This window comes from Erithacus rubecula, assembly GCF_903797595.1.
Source record: "Erithacus rubecula genome assembly, chromosome: 11".
In the NCBI taxonomy this organism is placed as follows: Eukaryota; Metazoa; Chordata; class Aves; order Passeriformes; family Muscicapidae; genus Erithacus; species Erithacus rubecula.
The window spans coordinates 18,332,510-18,350,981 of NC_136663.1; the positions used below are offsets into that span (position 1 = coordinate 18,332,510).

Consider the following 18,472-nt stretch of genomic DNA (forward strand, 5'->3'; position numbering starts at 1 on the left):
TACAAGTATGGAATAGCTGAGTCTGGATGGGCCTCTAGAGATTCTCCAGTCCAAGCCTCATATTCAGCAGATCCATGTCTGGTTTTTGTGATGATTTCTGCAATACTGGGATTTGTAAAACAGTTCTGATCACAGTTTTCTTAGAGCTACAGAAGAATGTCAGTCAGTTTTTCATCTAAAAGGGTACACTGAAGTATCCTTTAGTTCAGCTGACTTGGGAGCTAGAGCAAAGATTATATGCAAATAAAATTAATGAAACTGAATAATGGTAATTAACTGAGAACAGAAGTTCAAGGAAATTTGGTGATGCATAATGAGATAATGCTTTGTGATGATGCATAATAAGATAATGCAGAAAAAAATATAGCAAATTACAGTAGGCAAAAAGAAATCTCTCTCTTCTGTCAACCTGGGATTCAACTCTGAAAGAATTTCTGAGAAACTTCAGAAGTTTAATGCAAATGCAATCTTAAAATACTTTTTTATTAGGAGCCTTATTTGAAACAACACCATGCACACACTGTGGAGTTAGGAAGATCTTTTTCATATTCATGTGAGTAATAACTTGATGTTTGCTTACATATATATTTAGAAAGAACATCTTGTACCTCTGCAGCTAACACCTTTCCTGCACATTGAAAGGAGTATTTGGATTATTCTGCAGCACTTGCATAATAAATTCTGTAGGAATTGCAGGAATGCCCTGAGGACTGCAGCAGCCCTTTGATGGCAGGTGTGACCAGCATGTGAGACAGTGCCAGCTGGGCACAAAGAATAGGCAAAGCCATTGAACCCCTCACAAAATACTTCAGCCTCAATAACATGAGCACCACACAGATGTAGCTGATGATTGAGAGGCTTTGCAGCACCCTCACTTCCCCAAGGCCAGCCCACTGGCTGCACCTTTGATCTGTGTTATCAGCAAGGAACATCACAAATGCCAGGAGGGACCAAGCTTTGCTGGCAAATGTCCCACGGGGAAAAGTATCAGTTTCTCTCAGGAAGAGATTATGGAAATAAAAGCAAAATATCTGGGTATTGTCTATTTCCAATTCATCTGCTGACACTGGTTAGGAGATCTCTGGGGACTGTCCTGCGTCACCTTGGTCAGTTAGTCCTGATGCCCACAGTTTATTCACAAATAGATATCTGAGCTTCACAATGTTACAAGAACAAGGAGCTTGGTCTGGGGATCAATCAATTTCTGGACAATATGTCTCTTTGATCAGATGGACTATTATTGTATTATCACAAGGACAGCAAAAAAAAAGTCATAAACTTTTAGCACACCTTTTGTTTTAAAAATAAGCGGGAGGATAGTGACTAAATGGTTAGTTTCAAGATGTACAGAAAGAGTGCTTGGTCCCAGTAGATTACATCTTAAGCAACATCATTTCTAACATCAAAACTATCCTCTTGCTATTTTGGAGCAACTCATCTTAATTTGGCGTTCCTTCTGTTTTACCTCTTCCTTGAGCCATTTTCTCTAAGATCCTACCTTTATAAGGAAGAAAACGTGTCGCCCACAACATCTTCGAAAAAGGTTTAAAGGTTCCCTGTGGTGGTTTACACTGAGAGGACAAGGAAATTGGGTGTTAGGTGCAACAGGTGGAGACAGGAAATGGGGATTTAAAACTGTGTTCTGCAATATTACATCCTGTAGCTGGGAACTTGAAGCATCTTTCACAGCTGGATCTCCATGGAAATAAGTACAAAAAGACTCCAGCTATTTTAAGAACTTAAAATAAAGGACACCGAAGGTTATGGATAGATAATACATGTGGGGGAAATCAGTACATTTTTGGACAATTCATATCCTCCAGTTCATGTCTTTTGCTCATACTGCCTGTACCAACTTAACTGGAAAATAGCAGAGAGGGTAGAGAAATGCGCCTAGTTTGGCAAGAGGGTCTCAGGCTCAGGGGTGTCAGGGAAATAGCAGCTTGTATTCAGTTCTGCTTTCATGTGGTTCAAGACATGGGCAGTAAAAACAGTAGATATCATCTTAGATGCTTTTTTACAGAAATTAAAAAATTAAATAAAACAAACAGAAGCATCAGACTTATTTATTAAATTCAGTTTTCTGATATGCACATCTGCCAAGTTCCCACAGCTGTGGTTACCTCTTCTACCAATCCAAGGTACACCCCATCTGGCCACAGAGACAAGTACTGTGTAGTGTCTCACCATTTGTCCCACTTCTCCATGCTATGTCTAAGCTATTCACATGAAAAGACTCTCATCCAGAGAGATTTCAGAAACCTCTTTACAGAACCTTCTTTTGGACACTGTCAACTTGCACAAAGCCTGGTGGCATTTGCCACCATTTCATCAGACTCTCTTTGGAACCTCAAGTGGGTAGGCAATCCATTTTTAGCATAGGAATAGGAATGTAATTTTTTTTTCTGCTGGAAACTTGGAAGAGAGCTGCTTTTCTCCCCCAGCAATACGCCTTTCTAAAGGGCAGGCCAAATTAAGTACCTGGATGGATTTTTATGCCTTTGCGAGTCCAGTGTTCTCCAACTGTTTGTCTGCAAATCTGTGCACATTTTAAGCAGCATTCCCAGTAAGGAGAATATTTACACAGAAAGCCATATGATATAGATAGATGAAGATATATATACATATATACGCACACATATACATATATATATCCAGCTTTTAATTTCTCAACTTTGGAGAATATACTTTATTTTCTACAGTTTAGGGAGTCACGGATAAAACCAAAAAATCTGAGCTTGTCTCATTGTTGAGAAGTTAAATTTTTTTTATAGAAAGCTCATCCGATTTCCATCTCCTCACACAGAAGAATATAACTCAGAATTACTGGGAACTGATCTAACTCTATGTGCTGGAGAGAAAGCTCACCTGCTCCAGGAAGGTTTTACTTGGTGGCCACGCAAGGTCTTCTGCAACCTGGAAAAGTGAAATGCTCCCCAGGGCCAGGGAAATACCACAGCTACTGCATTATGGCGATTACACAGAGAGGGTCCTGGTGAATACAGCAAGAGAAATATAAGCTCATGGTGTCTCTTGCTGATTTGTAGGTTGGAGAGCCAGGTGCTTCAGTAATTATGCCTTGAAATTCCAACCTGCATGGCACAAAATCAACTCCTCTTGAAAGGTTTCTACCTACAGGTAGTCCTCTTCCACCCATTCTCACAAGGACTGTGCTTTGCCTCTTCAGTATGATTACTGTACCTTTTCTACACTCACACAATTAGTAATTGTACCTGCTAACAGGTCCTGTAGTTTTCAAACCAGATGTTTCCACAAAAGATCTGTGCAGACAGATGCATTCTCAGTCATCCTTGTTGAGTCTTCCCAGCTCTCCTTGGTGCCTTTGATGTTTTCTCTGGGCAGGGACTACTGTCACTAAGCAAGCTGGTGCAACACTCACCTAAAGCTGAATCATGTGACAGGCAGTTCTGAATTAGCAATAAAGAATGACCAGAAAGGCGGCTATTTTATTATTTTTTAAGTAATCAACATGGAAACAAGAGCAATGATTAAGTCACAAAGGCTTAGCCTAATATTAACCACAGCATTAATACTTAACACAAATATAACAGAAATGACAAGTATGTTAACATTATTCATTCTCAGTCAATGAACGAAAGTGAACAGTAAAGTCAGCATTAATCTATTAAGAATGCTCCAAAACCAGCTGGCCAGTCTTCCAAAGCAGAGTGCTTGCTGCCAGGCAGGCTGGAGTGCTGCTGTCCACCCCTCCAGGCAGCTCTACTCCAGGGGCCCTTCCTCTTCCCGTTTCTGCCTGTGGTTCTGGTGTTTCCCTCTGTTTGTTAGGGTATCAAACCAGGGCCTGCTTGAAGGAAAAGGAGCTGCAGTGCCATGGGCCAGCCCTCACTTGCTACGTCCCCTGGGTGGTGCAGGGATGCAGCCCCAAGTTGCAGGCAAGGCTGGCTTCACTGAGAGTGTGACCTGCATCAGTATCTGCTATTCAGATTCTTTCCCCATCCTTCCTGACCTCTTTGCTCCATGGATGGGACATGCTTTTGGAGCTGTACCGCTTTTAAGATGCTTTCTTTTACATACCACTCTTTAAAAGGAATCCTGTAACACAAAATAGAAATATTCCTTTTATAGGAAGGGGGTTTTTAAATGCACCCATTCCATCTTCTAGTCCTTGTACTGTACCGTCCTCTTTTCCAAAACATCTACTAATGCAGGTACTTGGCCACCCACATTTTAATGGAAGTACCAAAGTGACACTCAAAAGAATAACTTGCGTTTGGTATTGTGGTCCTGGCCCCTCTTGGTCTGAGCAACATAGGATAATCTTCTCAGCTCGAACATTTTCATAATCACAGGGAGGGATACACCCTCAGAAATAAAATTCCTCAGTGTTTTTTAGAACCAATCTAGAGGACATCAGTGTGAACAAAGCAGTAGTCTCCATCGTTCTTCCCATCAGGATTCATCCTAGGGTACCACTAGCTGCTGTGTCGTGTTCACTGTAGAGACAAGAGAAGATATTAGCTTGTATATAGACAATTCTACAAGTTTTGATGGAAATGGAAAAGAAAAAATCCTGTAGCCTGCTCAAGTGGACTTTTTCTCCCTAATGCATTTACTAAGGCTTCTCCTATTCCTTCTCATACAGGTCGTATGTTCTGTTGAAAGAAAACCCAACAAAACCAACACCAAACCAAACCAAACCAAACCAAACCAAACCAAACCAAACCAAACCAAACCAAGCCAAGCCAAGCCAAGCCAAACCAAACCAAACCAAACCAAACCAAACCAAACCAAGCCAAGCCAAACCAAACCAAACCAAACCAAACCAAACCACAAAAAATAAATGCACCAGCCCAGGAAAGTATGTGTCTAATTATTTCAGTACAGGGTTCAGCAATGGTTTTGGACACACTGTTCTAAGCTGCTAGATGTTTTTCACTAACTACTTTTAATCATCTTTGTATTACTTATAGCAGAGCAAATCTGTTGCCCAATACTACACATTTGTGCTGCCAGGCCAGGATCATCCACTTTCAGGAACAGCACAGTATGCCCGAAACAAGACATAGCAAGGAACTGACTATTTGCATTCCTCTTATGGACAACCGGGCTTAAACTGTCCAGAAAAAGGTAAAACTTCCTGCAAAGCTAAGGCCATAGTTTCACAACATGCCATCCTCTGCAGCAGTACTGCTTTAGGATATTCCGTGGCACCCCCTGCTCTGCAAGCCCTGTAGGTTTGTGGGACAGCACTGAGCTTGGACAGGAATCATGGAGTGAGGACTTAGTGACTAAGCCAATCCTACTCCAGTTGCAGTGAATCACAGCCCATGACGACCTTCCACCCCAGTTCACTCCCCCCAGTAACGCACCGGTGTAGCTGTCCTGCTGACAGGGCCCTCCTCCAGCCGGTGCTTCCCGGAGTGCGGCAGCTCGGAGCTGTCCCGATAGTCACGGCCCTTGGAGTTCTGCATGTCCAGCACTGCCCGGCTCTTGGAGGGAAGGGGCGGCTTCTGCTGTCCCTGGATGCTCAGGCTGACTTCAGCCCTTGAAGGCTTCACGAGTTTTTTGAGTGGTGCCGAGTTTTCCAATGGTGTCGAGATCTTTGGTTTGCCTTGACTCTTTTCCCCTGAATTCTTTTCTTCCAATTGGCAGGAGGAGGTGTAGGACCGGAATCGCTGTGTGGGCACCAGGAAAGGTGGTGATGGCTGTTTGCCAGAGGTCCTGCTGCACTCAGGTTCTTGTGGCTTTGTGAGATGACAGCTCTGCTCAGGCAGTGGTGGCTGCTCTTTCCGCAAGACCTTAGGATATTCTTGCTCTTTCTTGGGGACCACCTTGCCCTTGGAGCTCATGGAGCCATACAGTGGGTTCTCGAACATCTCTGGCCTTTGCTGGCCCTCCTCCTGCAGCACAGGCTCTGCTGTGGATTTCCCCATGTCAGGTGGCCTACAGTCATGGAAGTAGGGTGAAAAGGAGACTGTGAAGAGCAGGCAGGACAGTCACCGATTTAGAGAGGACATGAATAGTAAATGAGTGTGAGCAAATTAAACTGACTGCCTAAAGGGGCAACAGGAAAACAATTAAACTCGGGGAGAGACCACAGAAGTGTGCATTGTTTTTACTTTGTTTAATCATTAGTAACACAACAGCAGAGAGCAGACATGCATAGCATTGTGTAAACTCCCTGCTAGGTTACAGTCCTGTCAAAGTGGTGTTTGGCTTATTTTTAAACACAGATAAACTACTGAGCCAAACTGTGCCAGGTCCTTTGATGACTCTGCAACACACACAAATCTAAATTTAAATATTAATGAGAATCTTCAGATCTGGCAGAGAGGATGCAAATGGTTGTTTAGAGGCTTAAAATAATAGCTCACATCATACTGTGACATTTTACAACTAGGTCAAACTCCTCTTGCTACCAATGCAACATGGTATTCCTAAGGAATTTCCTTAATGCACCCAAATGCACAATATAAGAATAATAGCTCTGCTGTAGGGTGAGACAATCCATGTGCATTCTCAGCAGAGCCCACTGAGCTGCAGCTCAGCCAGGAGAGACAACACAGTTGTACAATGGAACACAGCAGGTCCTGTGGGTTTGGGTCACTCGACCTGATTTGGCCAGGCTTTTACCTGCAAAGTACTTTAAAAATCAGCCTCAATATCACTGAGCAGAGTGGAACAGAGGTGAGTGGCACATATTCTTTGGGTGTCCTCAAATGAGTTGTGTTCCTCATCTCAAGCTCTTCTCTGGCAGTCAGTGCATGCAGGAGCAGAGAGCTGAGCCATGATGGAGCACTGCCAGGTACAGAACAGACCCGAGCAGTGCTGGCAGCTCTGGTTACTGCAGGTTTTGACTTCCAGAGTGTCACACCCATTCACAGGGAGCTCCAGCCCAGCTCAGAGAGCAGCTGTCTCTTTGCTGTGAAGAGGTGTGCAACAAGATTGCAACAGATTGCACACATGCACTAGGGTGAAGTAGCCTCATCACCTCACTAAGCTGGGAAGGGATGGGGTATTTTCAGTTGCCAGATGGAAATTCTCCATCAAGACTTGTGATAGAGGCAGTACATGGAGTCTAGCTTCTGCAGCAGCTGGACATTTGTATAGTAGAAATTCAGTGAAAGTACTTAATGTATAACACACAAAGGACCTCTCCTTCCTATCCAGGGGAAGGATCTATGTCACGTTCCCCCATTTTCTTCTTTGTTATTACAGCAACTTTGTAAACTTCTCTTCTTTTGGTAGAAAATTAAACCTACATATATCAGGCTGAGACAACTGGATTGTTAACTCTAAAGAAGACTCCAAGGAGTCTTCACTGCAGCCTTCCAGTGCCTAAAGGGGATTACACAAAGGAGGAAGAGTGCAGATAGTGACAGGACAAGGGTCCATTCCAATCCAAACCATTCTATGATTCTAAGATTCCATTATTTAATTACTATTCCATTATTGTAAGTTTAACTCATTATCTTTGGCTTTCCTTTCACAAAAGTCTGCGGAACTGCTACACTAGTTTTCTTTGAATATGTGATGTCTGCACTTGTGACCTTCCCTTATCTTTCTTATTCTAGAGATAAAATATGTAAAGAATATGCTGCATCTTGAACTCTCTAAACAGATAATGAAACTGTGACTGTGCACAATGACAGGGGAGAGGAGCCCAGCCTCAGTTCAAAGCTGAAACACTCACTGGTACTCTGAATGACTCCGAATACAAATGCTTCTGTTTGCTGTAGGCTGGAGGGAGGGTTTTGGAGATAGAGGTGACAAGGAGGGTGATGTGGAGGATGACTGACTCTGCCCCATTAGGGAGGTGTTCTCTTTGGACTGCTGCTCATAGTTCCAGAGGGAAGGTGCCTGCTCTGATAAAGGTGTCTGCTTAAGCTGGCAGGTTGCAGAGAGCTGATGAGAGAAGGCAGCCATGCCCAGGTAGTTGGGGTTGCTGATGTCTGTTGGGGTGGAGCTGCTCAAGAGAAGAAATATTGTTAGGAAGGTACATGCACAAATACTTTTGGGTTTTTTTGTCTCCCTGCCATCTGCAAAGGAGTTAGTACCCACTGACTGCTTAGATTTAATACCACCTACATTTTTAAAAATTTCTTTTTGTCACTGTTGCTTCAGAATCAGGGAATAAGTGGGATTCCTGTTAGCACCTCACTCCCCTTGGCCACTGGAGAGGAAGCAGCTGGGTAAGATCACCTCCCCCACCCCCAGAATAGTTCATGTGGCTGTGGCAGATGTTTCCCTTTCCAGGCTGCAGAGAGCAGTCAGTTTTTGCAGCCACATACAGGGGCTGTCCTGAGATTCTGGGCCCAGACAGAAGCTGCTTGCAAGGAAAAGCCCAAGTGAAAACAGGTGAAAGGACAGCCTTACCCAGACTCATCCTATGACTCTTGGAAAGGAAAAGCCAGGCAGTTTGAGGATAGCTTCCCACCCCAAGCTGTCAGAGGTAATGTGGGAAGTTACCGTAAGATATCCTCCTTTGCCAGGCTGTCTGGAGAAGGGACAGCACTCCCCCAGTGGCGAGCGATGGCTGCTGCTTCTCTGGCCATCAGATTAGTAGATTTTGACTTTCTGTTGGAAATAAAAGGACCTTTTATAAGTGGGTGCAGGGACACAGTCTGGCTAATGCATTCTCAGCTTTTGAAGGTTTGGACATAGGAGCCTTTACCAGTCCTGACCAGAGAGCCACAAAGCAGCTTCCCAGTGCTCAGCACACCTGTTGATGCTGCTCCCACAAACCCAACTTTGCATTTATGGTGCCAAAAATTTTCCTGGAACTGACTTCCCCACTTGCCCTTTACCTGTTAGTCTGATCCCAGTCTTTGTTAGGCTCTAAATTGCTGATGCTCTTTGGTTTCTGACCAGTGATTTCATCCCGCTCAATCTTGACAAAATCTGAAGGAAAGAAGGGGCACACATATCTCCAGAGTCTGCTCAAGTTTTCTGTGTTCCCATATTCATTAAGGCAAGTCTTTTTGTCCATCATAGTGATAGACAGTTTTAAACTGTTGTTGCTGTTATGTTTTCAACTGCCCACTAATACATGTCATGTCTTGTTGACAGAGGAAGAAATGTATATTTTGAAATGCAAAGGTCATGACCCACCAAACAGCCACATACAGTCATTTTACCATTGAGAATAGTTGTAAATGTCATGAGTAATTGTAAATGGCTGCTTCTGTACACTGAATGAGAACAACAGGTATCAAGCTGAAAGAAGTAAAGTTTGTGCTCTTCTAGCTAAGGAACTGTTCATTGAGAGTCTAACATAATCTTTGCTCTCCAGGATGACCAGAGTAAGGAGAGCTTGGTATGGAGCGTGTCTTGTCACAAGTGGAAGTAAGGTATTCCCATTCAATAAAACCATTGTTGGTGACAGACAGGGGGCTCTCTCAGTCTGCTGAATTTACCTGAATGATGAAAACCCCCATGGAATCAAATTGTTCTGTTTTCCTGAAAGAGTACAGGTATGCTCCTGAAAGCTAACCATACTCACACCTCCTTGAACTCAGTACCAAAAGCACTCTCTGTGACTACAGGCACTGCAGAGATAATTTTCAATTCCTTGACAGTTATCAGAAATCTTTTGAGGTGAGCATTCTCTAGCATGAGCATTGCAGAGATGATGACATTCCTTACCATACAGTTTCTCTCTCTGTTTTCCTTGTGACGTTTGTAACTTGATTTCACCTTGGAAAATCCCTGTTTTCTCTCCATGGTGTGTCAGCACAGTATGGATAGGAGCTAAGGATTCTGTTGCTTCTGTTCGCAAGGCAATGCAGCCTTCCCCTAAAAGACAACAGGGAGACAAGGAGGCTGGGACCAAGAAACTAAGCACTGAGATATTTTGCACTACCAATGCACTGACAGGTCTGTGATCACAGTAAGGAGCATAATATCTCCTGAGAAATTAGAGGCATTTATTTCACTTCATGTATGTGTGAAGGATTTAGGCACCAAAGATACCTGTGGATAGCTTCAGGGTTCTGAGCTTCCATTCCTGGTAAGGAAAATATGAGCCTATGGCTGCTATTGCTGTTAATGGGATTTAGGCAAACAGCCTTCTGTGGACAAGGACTGCAGTCTCTGGATGGTGAGAATTTGGGAGCCACAAGCCGAGCTCCTGTAGCCAGGAGAAATGCCTTAAGTAAGTGCAAATGAAACAGGATTTGTATGTTCTGAATAAATGCACTTAAAGATGCTGAATGCTGATTTAGCTCCTGTAAAGGACTTTCTTTTTAAGCCACTGCTCTTCCAGAGCTGGTAAAGCTCACACCTGTTGTTGCTTTGAGTTCATATTCCTCTAATCATAGTTACTTCACAAAATATTGCCCACAGTGTATTTCTGTGTATGCTGATTTCTAAATCATAGATGTTCAGTATATAGGAGTTACTTCTGTTCTCTCCCACTCTTTCAGCAGTTTGGAAGAATCTAAGTAGATTTTGACTCATACAGAACTTTAGAGCTAAGCACTTACCATAAGATTCATCACTGTCTGATGACTTAATGCTGATCAGGATATGTTGATCCAGTAGGTATTCTGGGTCTGAAATAATTGGAGTCAGCTGCAAAAACAAGTTAAGGTGGGTCAATACAACATATGATTGACAGGACCACACTTCTCCCTGGGACTTTTCTAAAATATATCAAGAGAAAGTTTTTTCTGACCAGGCAAAGAAATTCCAGGGCAAAGTTACTCTTTAAGATGTTTTATTTTCCATTTAAAACTTTAAAAATGGGCCTGTTCAAACCAGCATTATGTTCACTAAAAAGGTGAGGAAAAAGTCCTCGTCCTGAATGGCATAATTGCACCAGCAAAATTCTTGATAGAGATGTAAGTACACGGACATGAAAGTCCTTTCCTGCTTACAACATACTTTGTTTAGCCTAAGCCCATCCTGCATTCTTACAGTCCCTTTGACTGTAAACAAGACCACAAGAATGTTCCTGAAAATAGTAGTTATGCAAGTAAAAGACATAACATTGCTTATGGGATGAAAGCAGAAGCTTCTCTTCCATATGAATATGGAGGTATAGTCCCAGTTTACCTTTGGAAGTGCCTCAACAAACTTTACCACAAGCTCTCCTTCATTTCCATCCTCATTTTCTCCTTCCTGGCTCTTTACAAAGCCTGAAAAGGGACAAGAAAGAGTTTACCAGGAGAGAGACAGCAAGAGCTGAGCTACAAATCCTCTTCACTATGTCTCCAAAAAGCCAACAATTATTTTCCTACTTGGGCACAACTTTTAAAAGTATTAAGTAGCTTTAGGTCTGAGCTTTGGATGAATTTTTATACAGTAAATTTGCAAGTTGTTTTGCTAGAGCATTGTTAAATGGTTTCATTTTGCAGTTAAACTTGGCACTGAGGAGCTCAGTGCATACATGGACCGGAGGATAAGAACATGACAGCTCTTCCTACACCACTCAAGATAGCATACTTTTGAAATTCTAATTTAAGATTCGTAATACACTGTTTCCATAGAAATTTATGCAAATTTTGATACAGCCAAAAAATAATCTTTTATGGAACTGTCTTTGACACAGCGCTCTGACACGCGATAATGTGATGAAGCATCCACCAAAGGCTTGCTGTCCCACTTACAAGAGCAGCTCTGTGATGGGAAATTGCTTTAAAAAACCCACAGCAAGGGCACGTAGGCTTGTGTTACATAAACAGCTGAGATTCAGCCCCACAGCATGGGCACTGGCAGTGCAATCTGCAGTGCTGCAGGGTACACAGGCCCACTTACAAAGTCACATCACTAGCATTCATTTCCCTTTTAGTTGATCCTCTGACTTACTCTTTTAAATTCAATTATTTTAAATTAATTTTGGTAGCATAATGCAGATACTTTGTTTTGAAATCACCTGATCATTTCTAGCAGGCACAATTAGAAATTTAATCAATCGTGTCTTTGCTATGTAGGCATTTTCTCTTTGATAAGCAGAACAATAAAAGTTTCACACCACGAAAGAAGTTATCAGACTGACAAACAAGGTGGAAAAACTGTTGGAAGGCTAAATGTCTAAGCATGGATTAGAGCTACCTTGGCTGTAGGGTTTGGATTGTATTGCTGATAGTATAGAATGTCTTGCAAACTACAGCAAATCTTTAGGACATCTCTTTTTTGTGCATTGACAAATGCTCCACATAGCTATTTTTTAGATCAAAGCAAGAAGGAGAAATAATCCAAACATGCAGAAAACTTTGACAGAAACAATAAAGATGGGCAAACCCATACTTTCTAAGCAGCTAGAATGAAACTCAATGTAGAACTTGGTCTGGGACTTGGTCTTCAGAGTAGCGTAGCAGTGCAGGAACTCTATCTCTCCTTGGGAATCTGTGTATTTGGAGTCTAGGAAAGACGAAGGGAAAATAATGTCACTTTCAGCAAGAGATAAAGAGAGGGCATTTTTGAGTGGACTCTTAAGGGGTCAAACTTTTCTCTCAGTATATATAAAGCACTGCATTCTGTATCCAAGGTGAAGATAGTACACATGCACCCAACCTGACTGACCATTCTTGGAAACGAACTGTGAGGTGACTCCCACTTCAAAGGTGGCAAACACAGGACTGTGATCACTTGTCATGATGTCAGTGGTGCAGCCTGCCAGTGAAAAAGGGAGGATGGTTACTGCCCTGCTCCGGGGAGATCACTGCCAAAGAAATATTATTCAGTAATTTTCCAGCAAATGTTAACAGTCTCTCTGGTAACTGTCTCTAGTCAAAAGTGTTGCTCTACATAAACTCATGTCAGTACACATGAATGTAAATCTTCTGTCTGAATACAGAAAGCTTTGGTTAAGGGACACCATTTTACTGTATTGTTTTGTAGATGACTGTCAGTATTAGATTCCTCCAGTACAAAAAGCCCTTACAGGCTTCCTGGTTACCTCTGCAACATGCACAGCTAATTATAGCTCTAATAAGGCAGGAAGTCACACAAGAGTACTACACTGGTGCTACTTCAGTGTTACAAAGCAACTCCTGGCCCAAGCTTAATTGTGGGCGAGCAAGGCCTGATTGGATCTAAGCACACACTGAGTTCCAGCAAACCCAATCATTCCAGAGGTGCCTATTTAACCCCACACCTCAGCATCATGGGCTTTGTGATCAGATCAGCCTACCTTATCCCTGAAAGACTTCCACAGCCCTTCTCCCAATCCATGCAGAGGGAACAATGAATAGCATATTCAGATGCTCAGTCCTACATATAATCGATGGCATTTGAGGAACTGGTATTTGAGCCTTTTATTAAACAGGTTTTGTGGGCTTTTTCACTTTCCTGCACTGCACTTCAGTGATGGTTCTCAGCAGGAAAGGGAACAGGCTCTTGGTAATACACAGTTCTTCTGGAATATGACTTGATACAAGAGATGTGTTTGCAGCTCCAGTCTCTGCAGACTGGACACAGGGTCTGTCCTGCTGGCACTCACTGTCAGGAGTTCCTGGTAGTGACTGCACAGGAAAAGTGGTTGTTGCTGCCAAGAAATAACTGGTGTAAAATGATCCTACAGTACGGCCTAAAGTTGGACAGCTGCAACTGTCCAGGTGGTGTTCTGCATATAAAAGAATAACAGAATGAATTCCCAATCCTGTAAGGTTACAGGCAGAGAGATTTTGGCTCCCCTCTGCCTGGTTTAACATCAGGTCCCTCTATGCTGAGTGCCTGGCAGTGCAGGGAGATCCTACAGACTCTGTTCTGAATCATTTCCGTTTCAGACTGGTTGCCTTGCTATCAACAATCTGTTCTCCACCCACCATAGGACTGACACACAACGTGCACCATGGGGTAGGATTTCCAGAGCACTCGATCACACCAGGATGGCAAATTGTACTTCATCTGCAAACCAAAGGAGAAGTAAAGTCAAGAAGAATGGAAAGGGCCAGTTCACAAAAGAACAGGAAATTCATTCACCCAGGCACCACGTATTTGTTCAATCCATATACCTCTGGAGGGAAATCAATTTTCACCTACCCCTGTAGCTTTCTGCTTGGTGTAAGCATACTTCTCCCGGGTGCCTCTCTCAAAGCGGTAGGTTGGAGCAAAAGTAATCTCCTCTTCCTCTAAAACAGGGAAAGAGCTCTGTTACAGCTTGGCCATTGGGAACCCTCACCTGGGCAAGAGAGCCACTGCCCTGTACCCCCTGCCCCATGCTGGGGCTGGCAGAGAGAGCTGGTGGATGTAGCAGAGGAACCTGCCAGCCAGTGCAGGATCTCACCGAACTGCAGGAACACCTTTTCGTCTCTTCTCTCGAGGAGAAGCTGGTCGAAAGCCAGCAGCTCCGGATATTGCTGCTGCCTGATCTTCTGGATAATATTCTCTGCTTCCTGCCAACAGGGAAATAGCAGAGCTGCAGATGATGCAAAACCTTCTTATAAATACTCCCTTCATCAGTAAACTGGTGAGTGTTCCTGAACTGTTTGACAGAACTGTACCCCCTGCCACTTCCCCACCCTTCCCTTCACTGAAAAGCCTCAACCTCTGTTGTGTGGCTGAACATTTGTCTTTCAAAACAGGTATTGAAATCCCCACACATCCCCTACACAAGAACACACACACTCACAACCACATGCACATCAACACCAACCTTGGTGTTCTCTCCCACATACTGAAATCTATCCAGTATTTATGATAGCTTGCCTGTTCCTGAAGGCCTGTTTGAGCCTTCCAAGCTCATCAACCCGAGCAGAAAGGCAATCTCTGGATTGAGCCATTCAGGGACAGATACTTCACGGTGGGAAGGAAAGTTGGGAGATTTGGGCAACCAAGGCTGCCTGAAGCAGCAAAGCGTGCCAGATAGCATTCCTGGTCCATTAATCCTTGAAGAGGGCAAAGGGAATTTCTTTACTCTCCCTCAACTGGGGCCACGCTCACGCCCTGGGGATCCCTTCTGTCTCCCCTCTTTTTGCCATGTTGCCCTAGATTGGAAGAGGAGAGCACTCCTATAGCAACAGAGTGTGCTGTCCCTGCAGGGCTTCCCGCAGCATCCCGCACCGTCGGGGGCTGTTCCACACGGTAGTTCAAGTCTCCCAGCCAGAAAAGATGAGTAAAGCGATGAGTGATGTTAAATGGACTCAGTTTCTTATCTCCCAGTGTCAGGAAGCGCAGGATGTTCATGTAGTTCTGGTTGCGTCTGTCAAGACAAGAAACATCTGCCTGACATCCTAAATTGCCGTGTAATTTCCAATGCCTGGGATGGCAGAAGCTGCAGCTTTACCAGGCGGGAGCTGCTCCAACTCAGCAGCTACAGAGGAGCAGATCAGAAACTGAGAACTTGCCATCCCAGCAGACAGGCCCAGAAAATGTGCTCCTGGAGCCACTTCTGCTGCATTCTGGGGCTGTGCTTTTCTGAGCTACATGTCCTAGAAACCCAGCATTAGATTGTTTCCTTCAGAATTCAGCAGCAAACACTGATTTTGGCAGCTCTTCCAGGCCCTGAGGAACCCTTCCATAGAAGTTAACTTCATCAGTAGCAAAGACCCTGTGCAAAAAATCCCACACCATCTGTTTCCTGGACTAGGAGAGATGACAAGGCAAACTCTTCAAGTTCTTTCACTTTCAAAACCACTCCTTCCAACTGCTCCAGCTCATCCCAGTGCAGGCACTGATCTCCCAGTGGTGCCAGGATCTTTGCCTCCCAGTCCTGTGCTGACCAAAATCTGCCTAATCCATGAACACTTATTTCACAGCTGGGTATAGAAAATTAGTCACCATGGGGATATTCCTGTTCTACACCTCCCTCCTGGTATTCCTGTCTCCTAGGGCTCACAAGCACTGCCTACAGTGAGGAGGAATACAGTCCCCTTCAGCACATTATTTTGGGATGGGAAAAGCCTTCCCACATTTCTCCAAAACTGTAGATCATGGAACTGTTTTCCTCATGCAGTGGATTTTCATGACGGGTCATGCAAGTGTTGTGTGTGTCTTTTACACCTGGCTTTGAAACAATTTTGCCATCCATTTCCCCTGCACCCATGTGGTATGGCCTCATAGCAGAAGTTCCTTGTTCTCCCAGGAGACATTAAACTTTTTTGTTTGTTTGTTGTTTGTTATTTGTTTTTTGTTTTTTGTTTTGTTGTTGTTGTTGTTGTGGGGGTTTTTTTTTGTTTTTTTGTTTGTTTTTTTTTTATGGTGAGGAAAACATGTTTGTTCCTGTTTGGTGGGCCCTCCTTCCAAACATGGTCCAGAGAAATTCACCCTGGCTCAACAGCCATTTTTGAGAGTAGAGGATGTATCTTACCTGTGTTTCTTTTCACTCCCTGAAGTCAAATGGCTGTTAACAAACCCAAAGGAGGTTCCATTAAACATGAATGACACCCCCACTGCTCCTTTATTACCTGGCAAAGGGAAGCCAAAAATGACAAAAAATTAATCTACCTCAAGGCTGAGTCTAGCAAAGACAATAAAGCACCTAGCACATGTGAACTGGAGGATGGAGAAGAGAAATTTACTTAATCACCACAGAAAAATTTAGTGCTTACAGCACAGATTGTGGGAACAAATTTTTAAGGGTGCTAAAAAAATTTGTTGAAGGGAGAGAAGTGCAATTTCCTTGTGAAACCCAAGAAAGAGAAATCCAATAGCCAGTCAAAAGTGTTTGCTAGGAATATAAATATATATGTGTGTATGCTAAGTATACACACAAATAGATTTCCTCTCTTATAAGGTTAAATTCAACCAGTGTTAGTGGGATTTAACTTTAGGAGTTATGTTGCCCAAGGAGTGCAGGAGAGCTGTTGCAGTGGGCTGAGCAGATCCCAGGTGTCTGGATGCCTCACCCAGCGTGTTTGCGATGCCTGTCTTCACATTGGCTGTGCAGATGTGGCTGATGCGGTTCTCATGTTCTGGCTTGGCCAGGACAACGATCCTGATGTTCCAGAGGGTATGGATGGCTATCTGCAGGAATGGAAGGGTAGAGGTTTTATTTCTGCAAATAACCTGCCAAGCTGCACTGTGGCTGCAGCCTTCCTGACTCCTTTGATAGCATTTCTACAGAAATTCCTGTGCTCAGGATATGTTTTCAGTCATTTTAATCAATGCTGGAAGGAGGGACCTTGCTGTTTTCTAGTCCTTTTTGCTAGTTAATCTTTGGATTATTTTTCTTGCACAAAATAGTTTCCCAATCACCATGAGAGTTAGCCTTCCATATACGCTTAGATTTGTTTCTTGACATCACTGAAACCCAGGAATGGTTATTAGCTGGCCTTAATAAGGTTTATTTTCTCTTATGACTCTGCCTGTGTACTGTTATATCCAACTTTGAAAGTGCAGTAGCCTAGGGCAAGATCTAGGCTACAATCGACTCAGGAAGTTTAACAATCTCCTCCTTTTTGAAGGTCGAAGTAACACCAGCACTTGACTTGAGTGCTCAACATCTCCCCTTGCTCCTAGGCTGGCAGGGTCCCTACTTTGGCAGTGGGGGGGTCACTGTCCATAGCAACAGGTCAAACTAGTGAGCTCCAGGGGAGTACCTTGTGGAGACCACAGTCATGTTCAGTTCACTCTCCCTCACCCAAATGCAACAACAATAAAGGGAGGGGAAGGGAGGAGGCACAAGCAAAACCCCACTTGTTCCCATCTCTTTTATTTGTATGACATGTACATCCTTGTCTCCGGAGTTCCATGAAATAGCTGGAATAACCCCTCACCACTTTGAAGCTGATACTGGTGATTTCCTGCAGAGATTGCCTTAGGGTCTCCAGCCATTCCTTCTCTCCCTGGGGATCCTCCTGGGTGCCAATCACATAGATGTCATGAGGGATGTAGTCAGCAGTGTCATCACGGGTCCTCCCCTGCCCCTTGGAGAGGAACCAGGAGGTGATCTTCTTTGGGGGTGGGGCTGCACCTTTTATTAACACATCAAACACCAAAGGAAGTCAGATCATGTCCTATCAAAACCAGGATGAAGATAACACATGGAGACAGAAATGATGGGCTTCACATCTCGTATCATTTTTGTACTGATGCCTAAAGAGCGAAGGCACTTAAGGTATCAGTATCAGCCAGGGCATGCTATTCCAAGATGACAATGATACTTCCCCCTGAGTCACTGAGAAAAGATTCTGCTTTGACCACCTTCCTCTTTCTCATCAGCTTTCCAAGGCCAAGACCAGTCAGGAGGAAAATGAGGGAGCTGTACTCCTCCTGGCCTGCCACTACCTTCACCTTATTCCTTAAGGATTGCCAAGCACAGACAGCTCAGCTCACAGCAGCTGAACCAGGCTTCTGTCCCAAAAGGGAGAAAAATAACTTATATTCCATTGTCCTCAACCACATCCTGTCCCTTTCTCTAAGTACCACAGACTCTCACCTGTCTTCCTAGCCTGGACATGAACTGTCCCTAGTCAAATGAGAGCAGCTGATGTGCAGTTTGTGGAATTTATCCTGTCCTTTCTGCAGGGTGGAGGATGATGTGCACTGCTGCATCCATCAGCTTTGTGCCAGCCACAATTCCTTGTCACTTGAGCAATCCTTCAGT

General features: G+C 43.8%; 1 protein-coding gene across 1 annotated transcript in view; it reads right to left on the reverse strand.

Annotated features, from left to right (window-relative positions):
* Positions 1-3,426: 3,426 nt before the first annotated feature.
* INPP5D (inositol polyphosphate-5-phosphatase D) overlaps positions 3,427-18,472 on the reverse strand; it is a 53,295-nt gene continuing 38,249 nt past the window's right edge. Inside the window, exons 12-28 of the mRNA XM_079314773.1 lie at positions 17,643-17,839; positions 16,773-16,890; positions 16,235-16,331; positions 14,989-15,127; positions 14,213-14,321; positions 13,969-14,057; positions 13,752-13,833; positions 12,508-12,597; positions 12,232-12,345; positions 11,038-11,120; positions 10,467-10,554; positions 9,628-9,777; positions 8,790-8,883; positions 8,452-8,559; positions 7,676-7,948; positions 5,352-5,925; positions 3,427-4,475 (exon numbers count right to left, since the gene is read on the reverse strand). Coding sequence (XP_079170899.1) covers positions 4,473-4,475; positions 5,352-5,925; positions 7,676-7,948; positions 8,452-8,559; positions 8,790-8,883; positions 9,628-9,777; positions 10,467-10,554; positions 11,038-11,120; positions 12,232-12,345; positions 12,508-12,597; positions 13,752-13,833; positions 13,969-14,057; positions 14,213-14,321; positions 14,989-15,127; positions 16,235-16,331; positions 16,773-16,890; positions 17,643-17,839 — 2,408 coding nt within the window. The 3' untranslated portion in view covers positions 3,427-4,472. The remainder of the gene's footprint in view (positions 4,476-5,351; positions 5,926-7,675; positions 7,949-8,451; positions 8,560-8,789; positions 8,884-9,627; positions 9,778-10,466; positions 10,555-11,037; positions 11,121-12,231; positions 12,346-12,507; positions 12,598-13,751; positions 13,834-13,968; positions 14,058-14,212; positions 14,322-14,988; positions 15,128-16,234; positions 16,332-16,772; positions 16,891-17,642; positions 17,840-18,472) is intronic.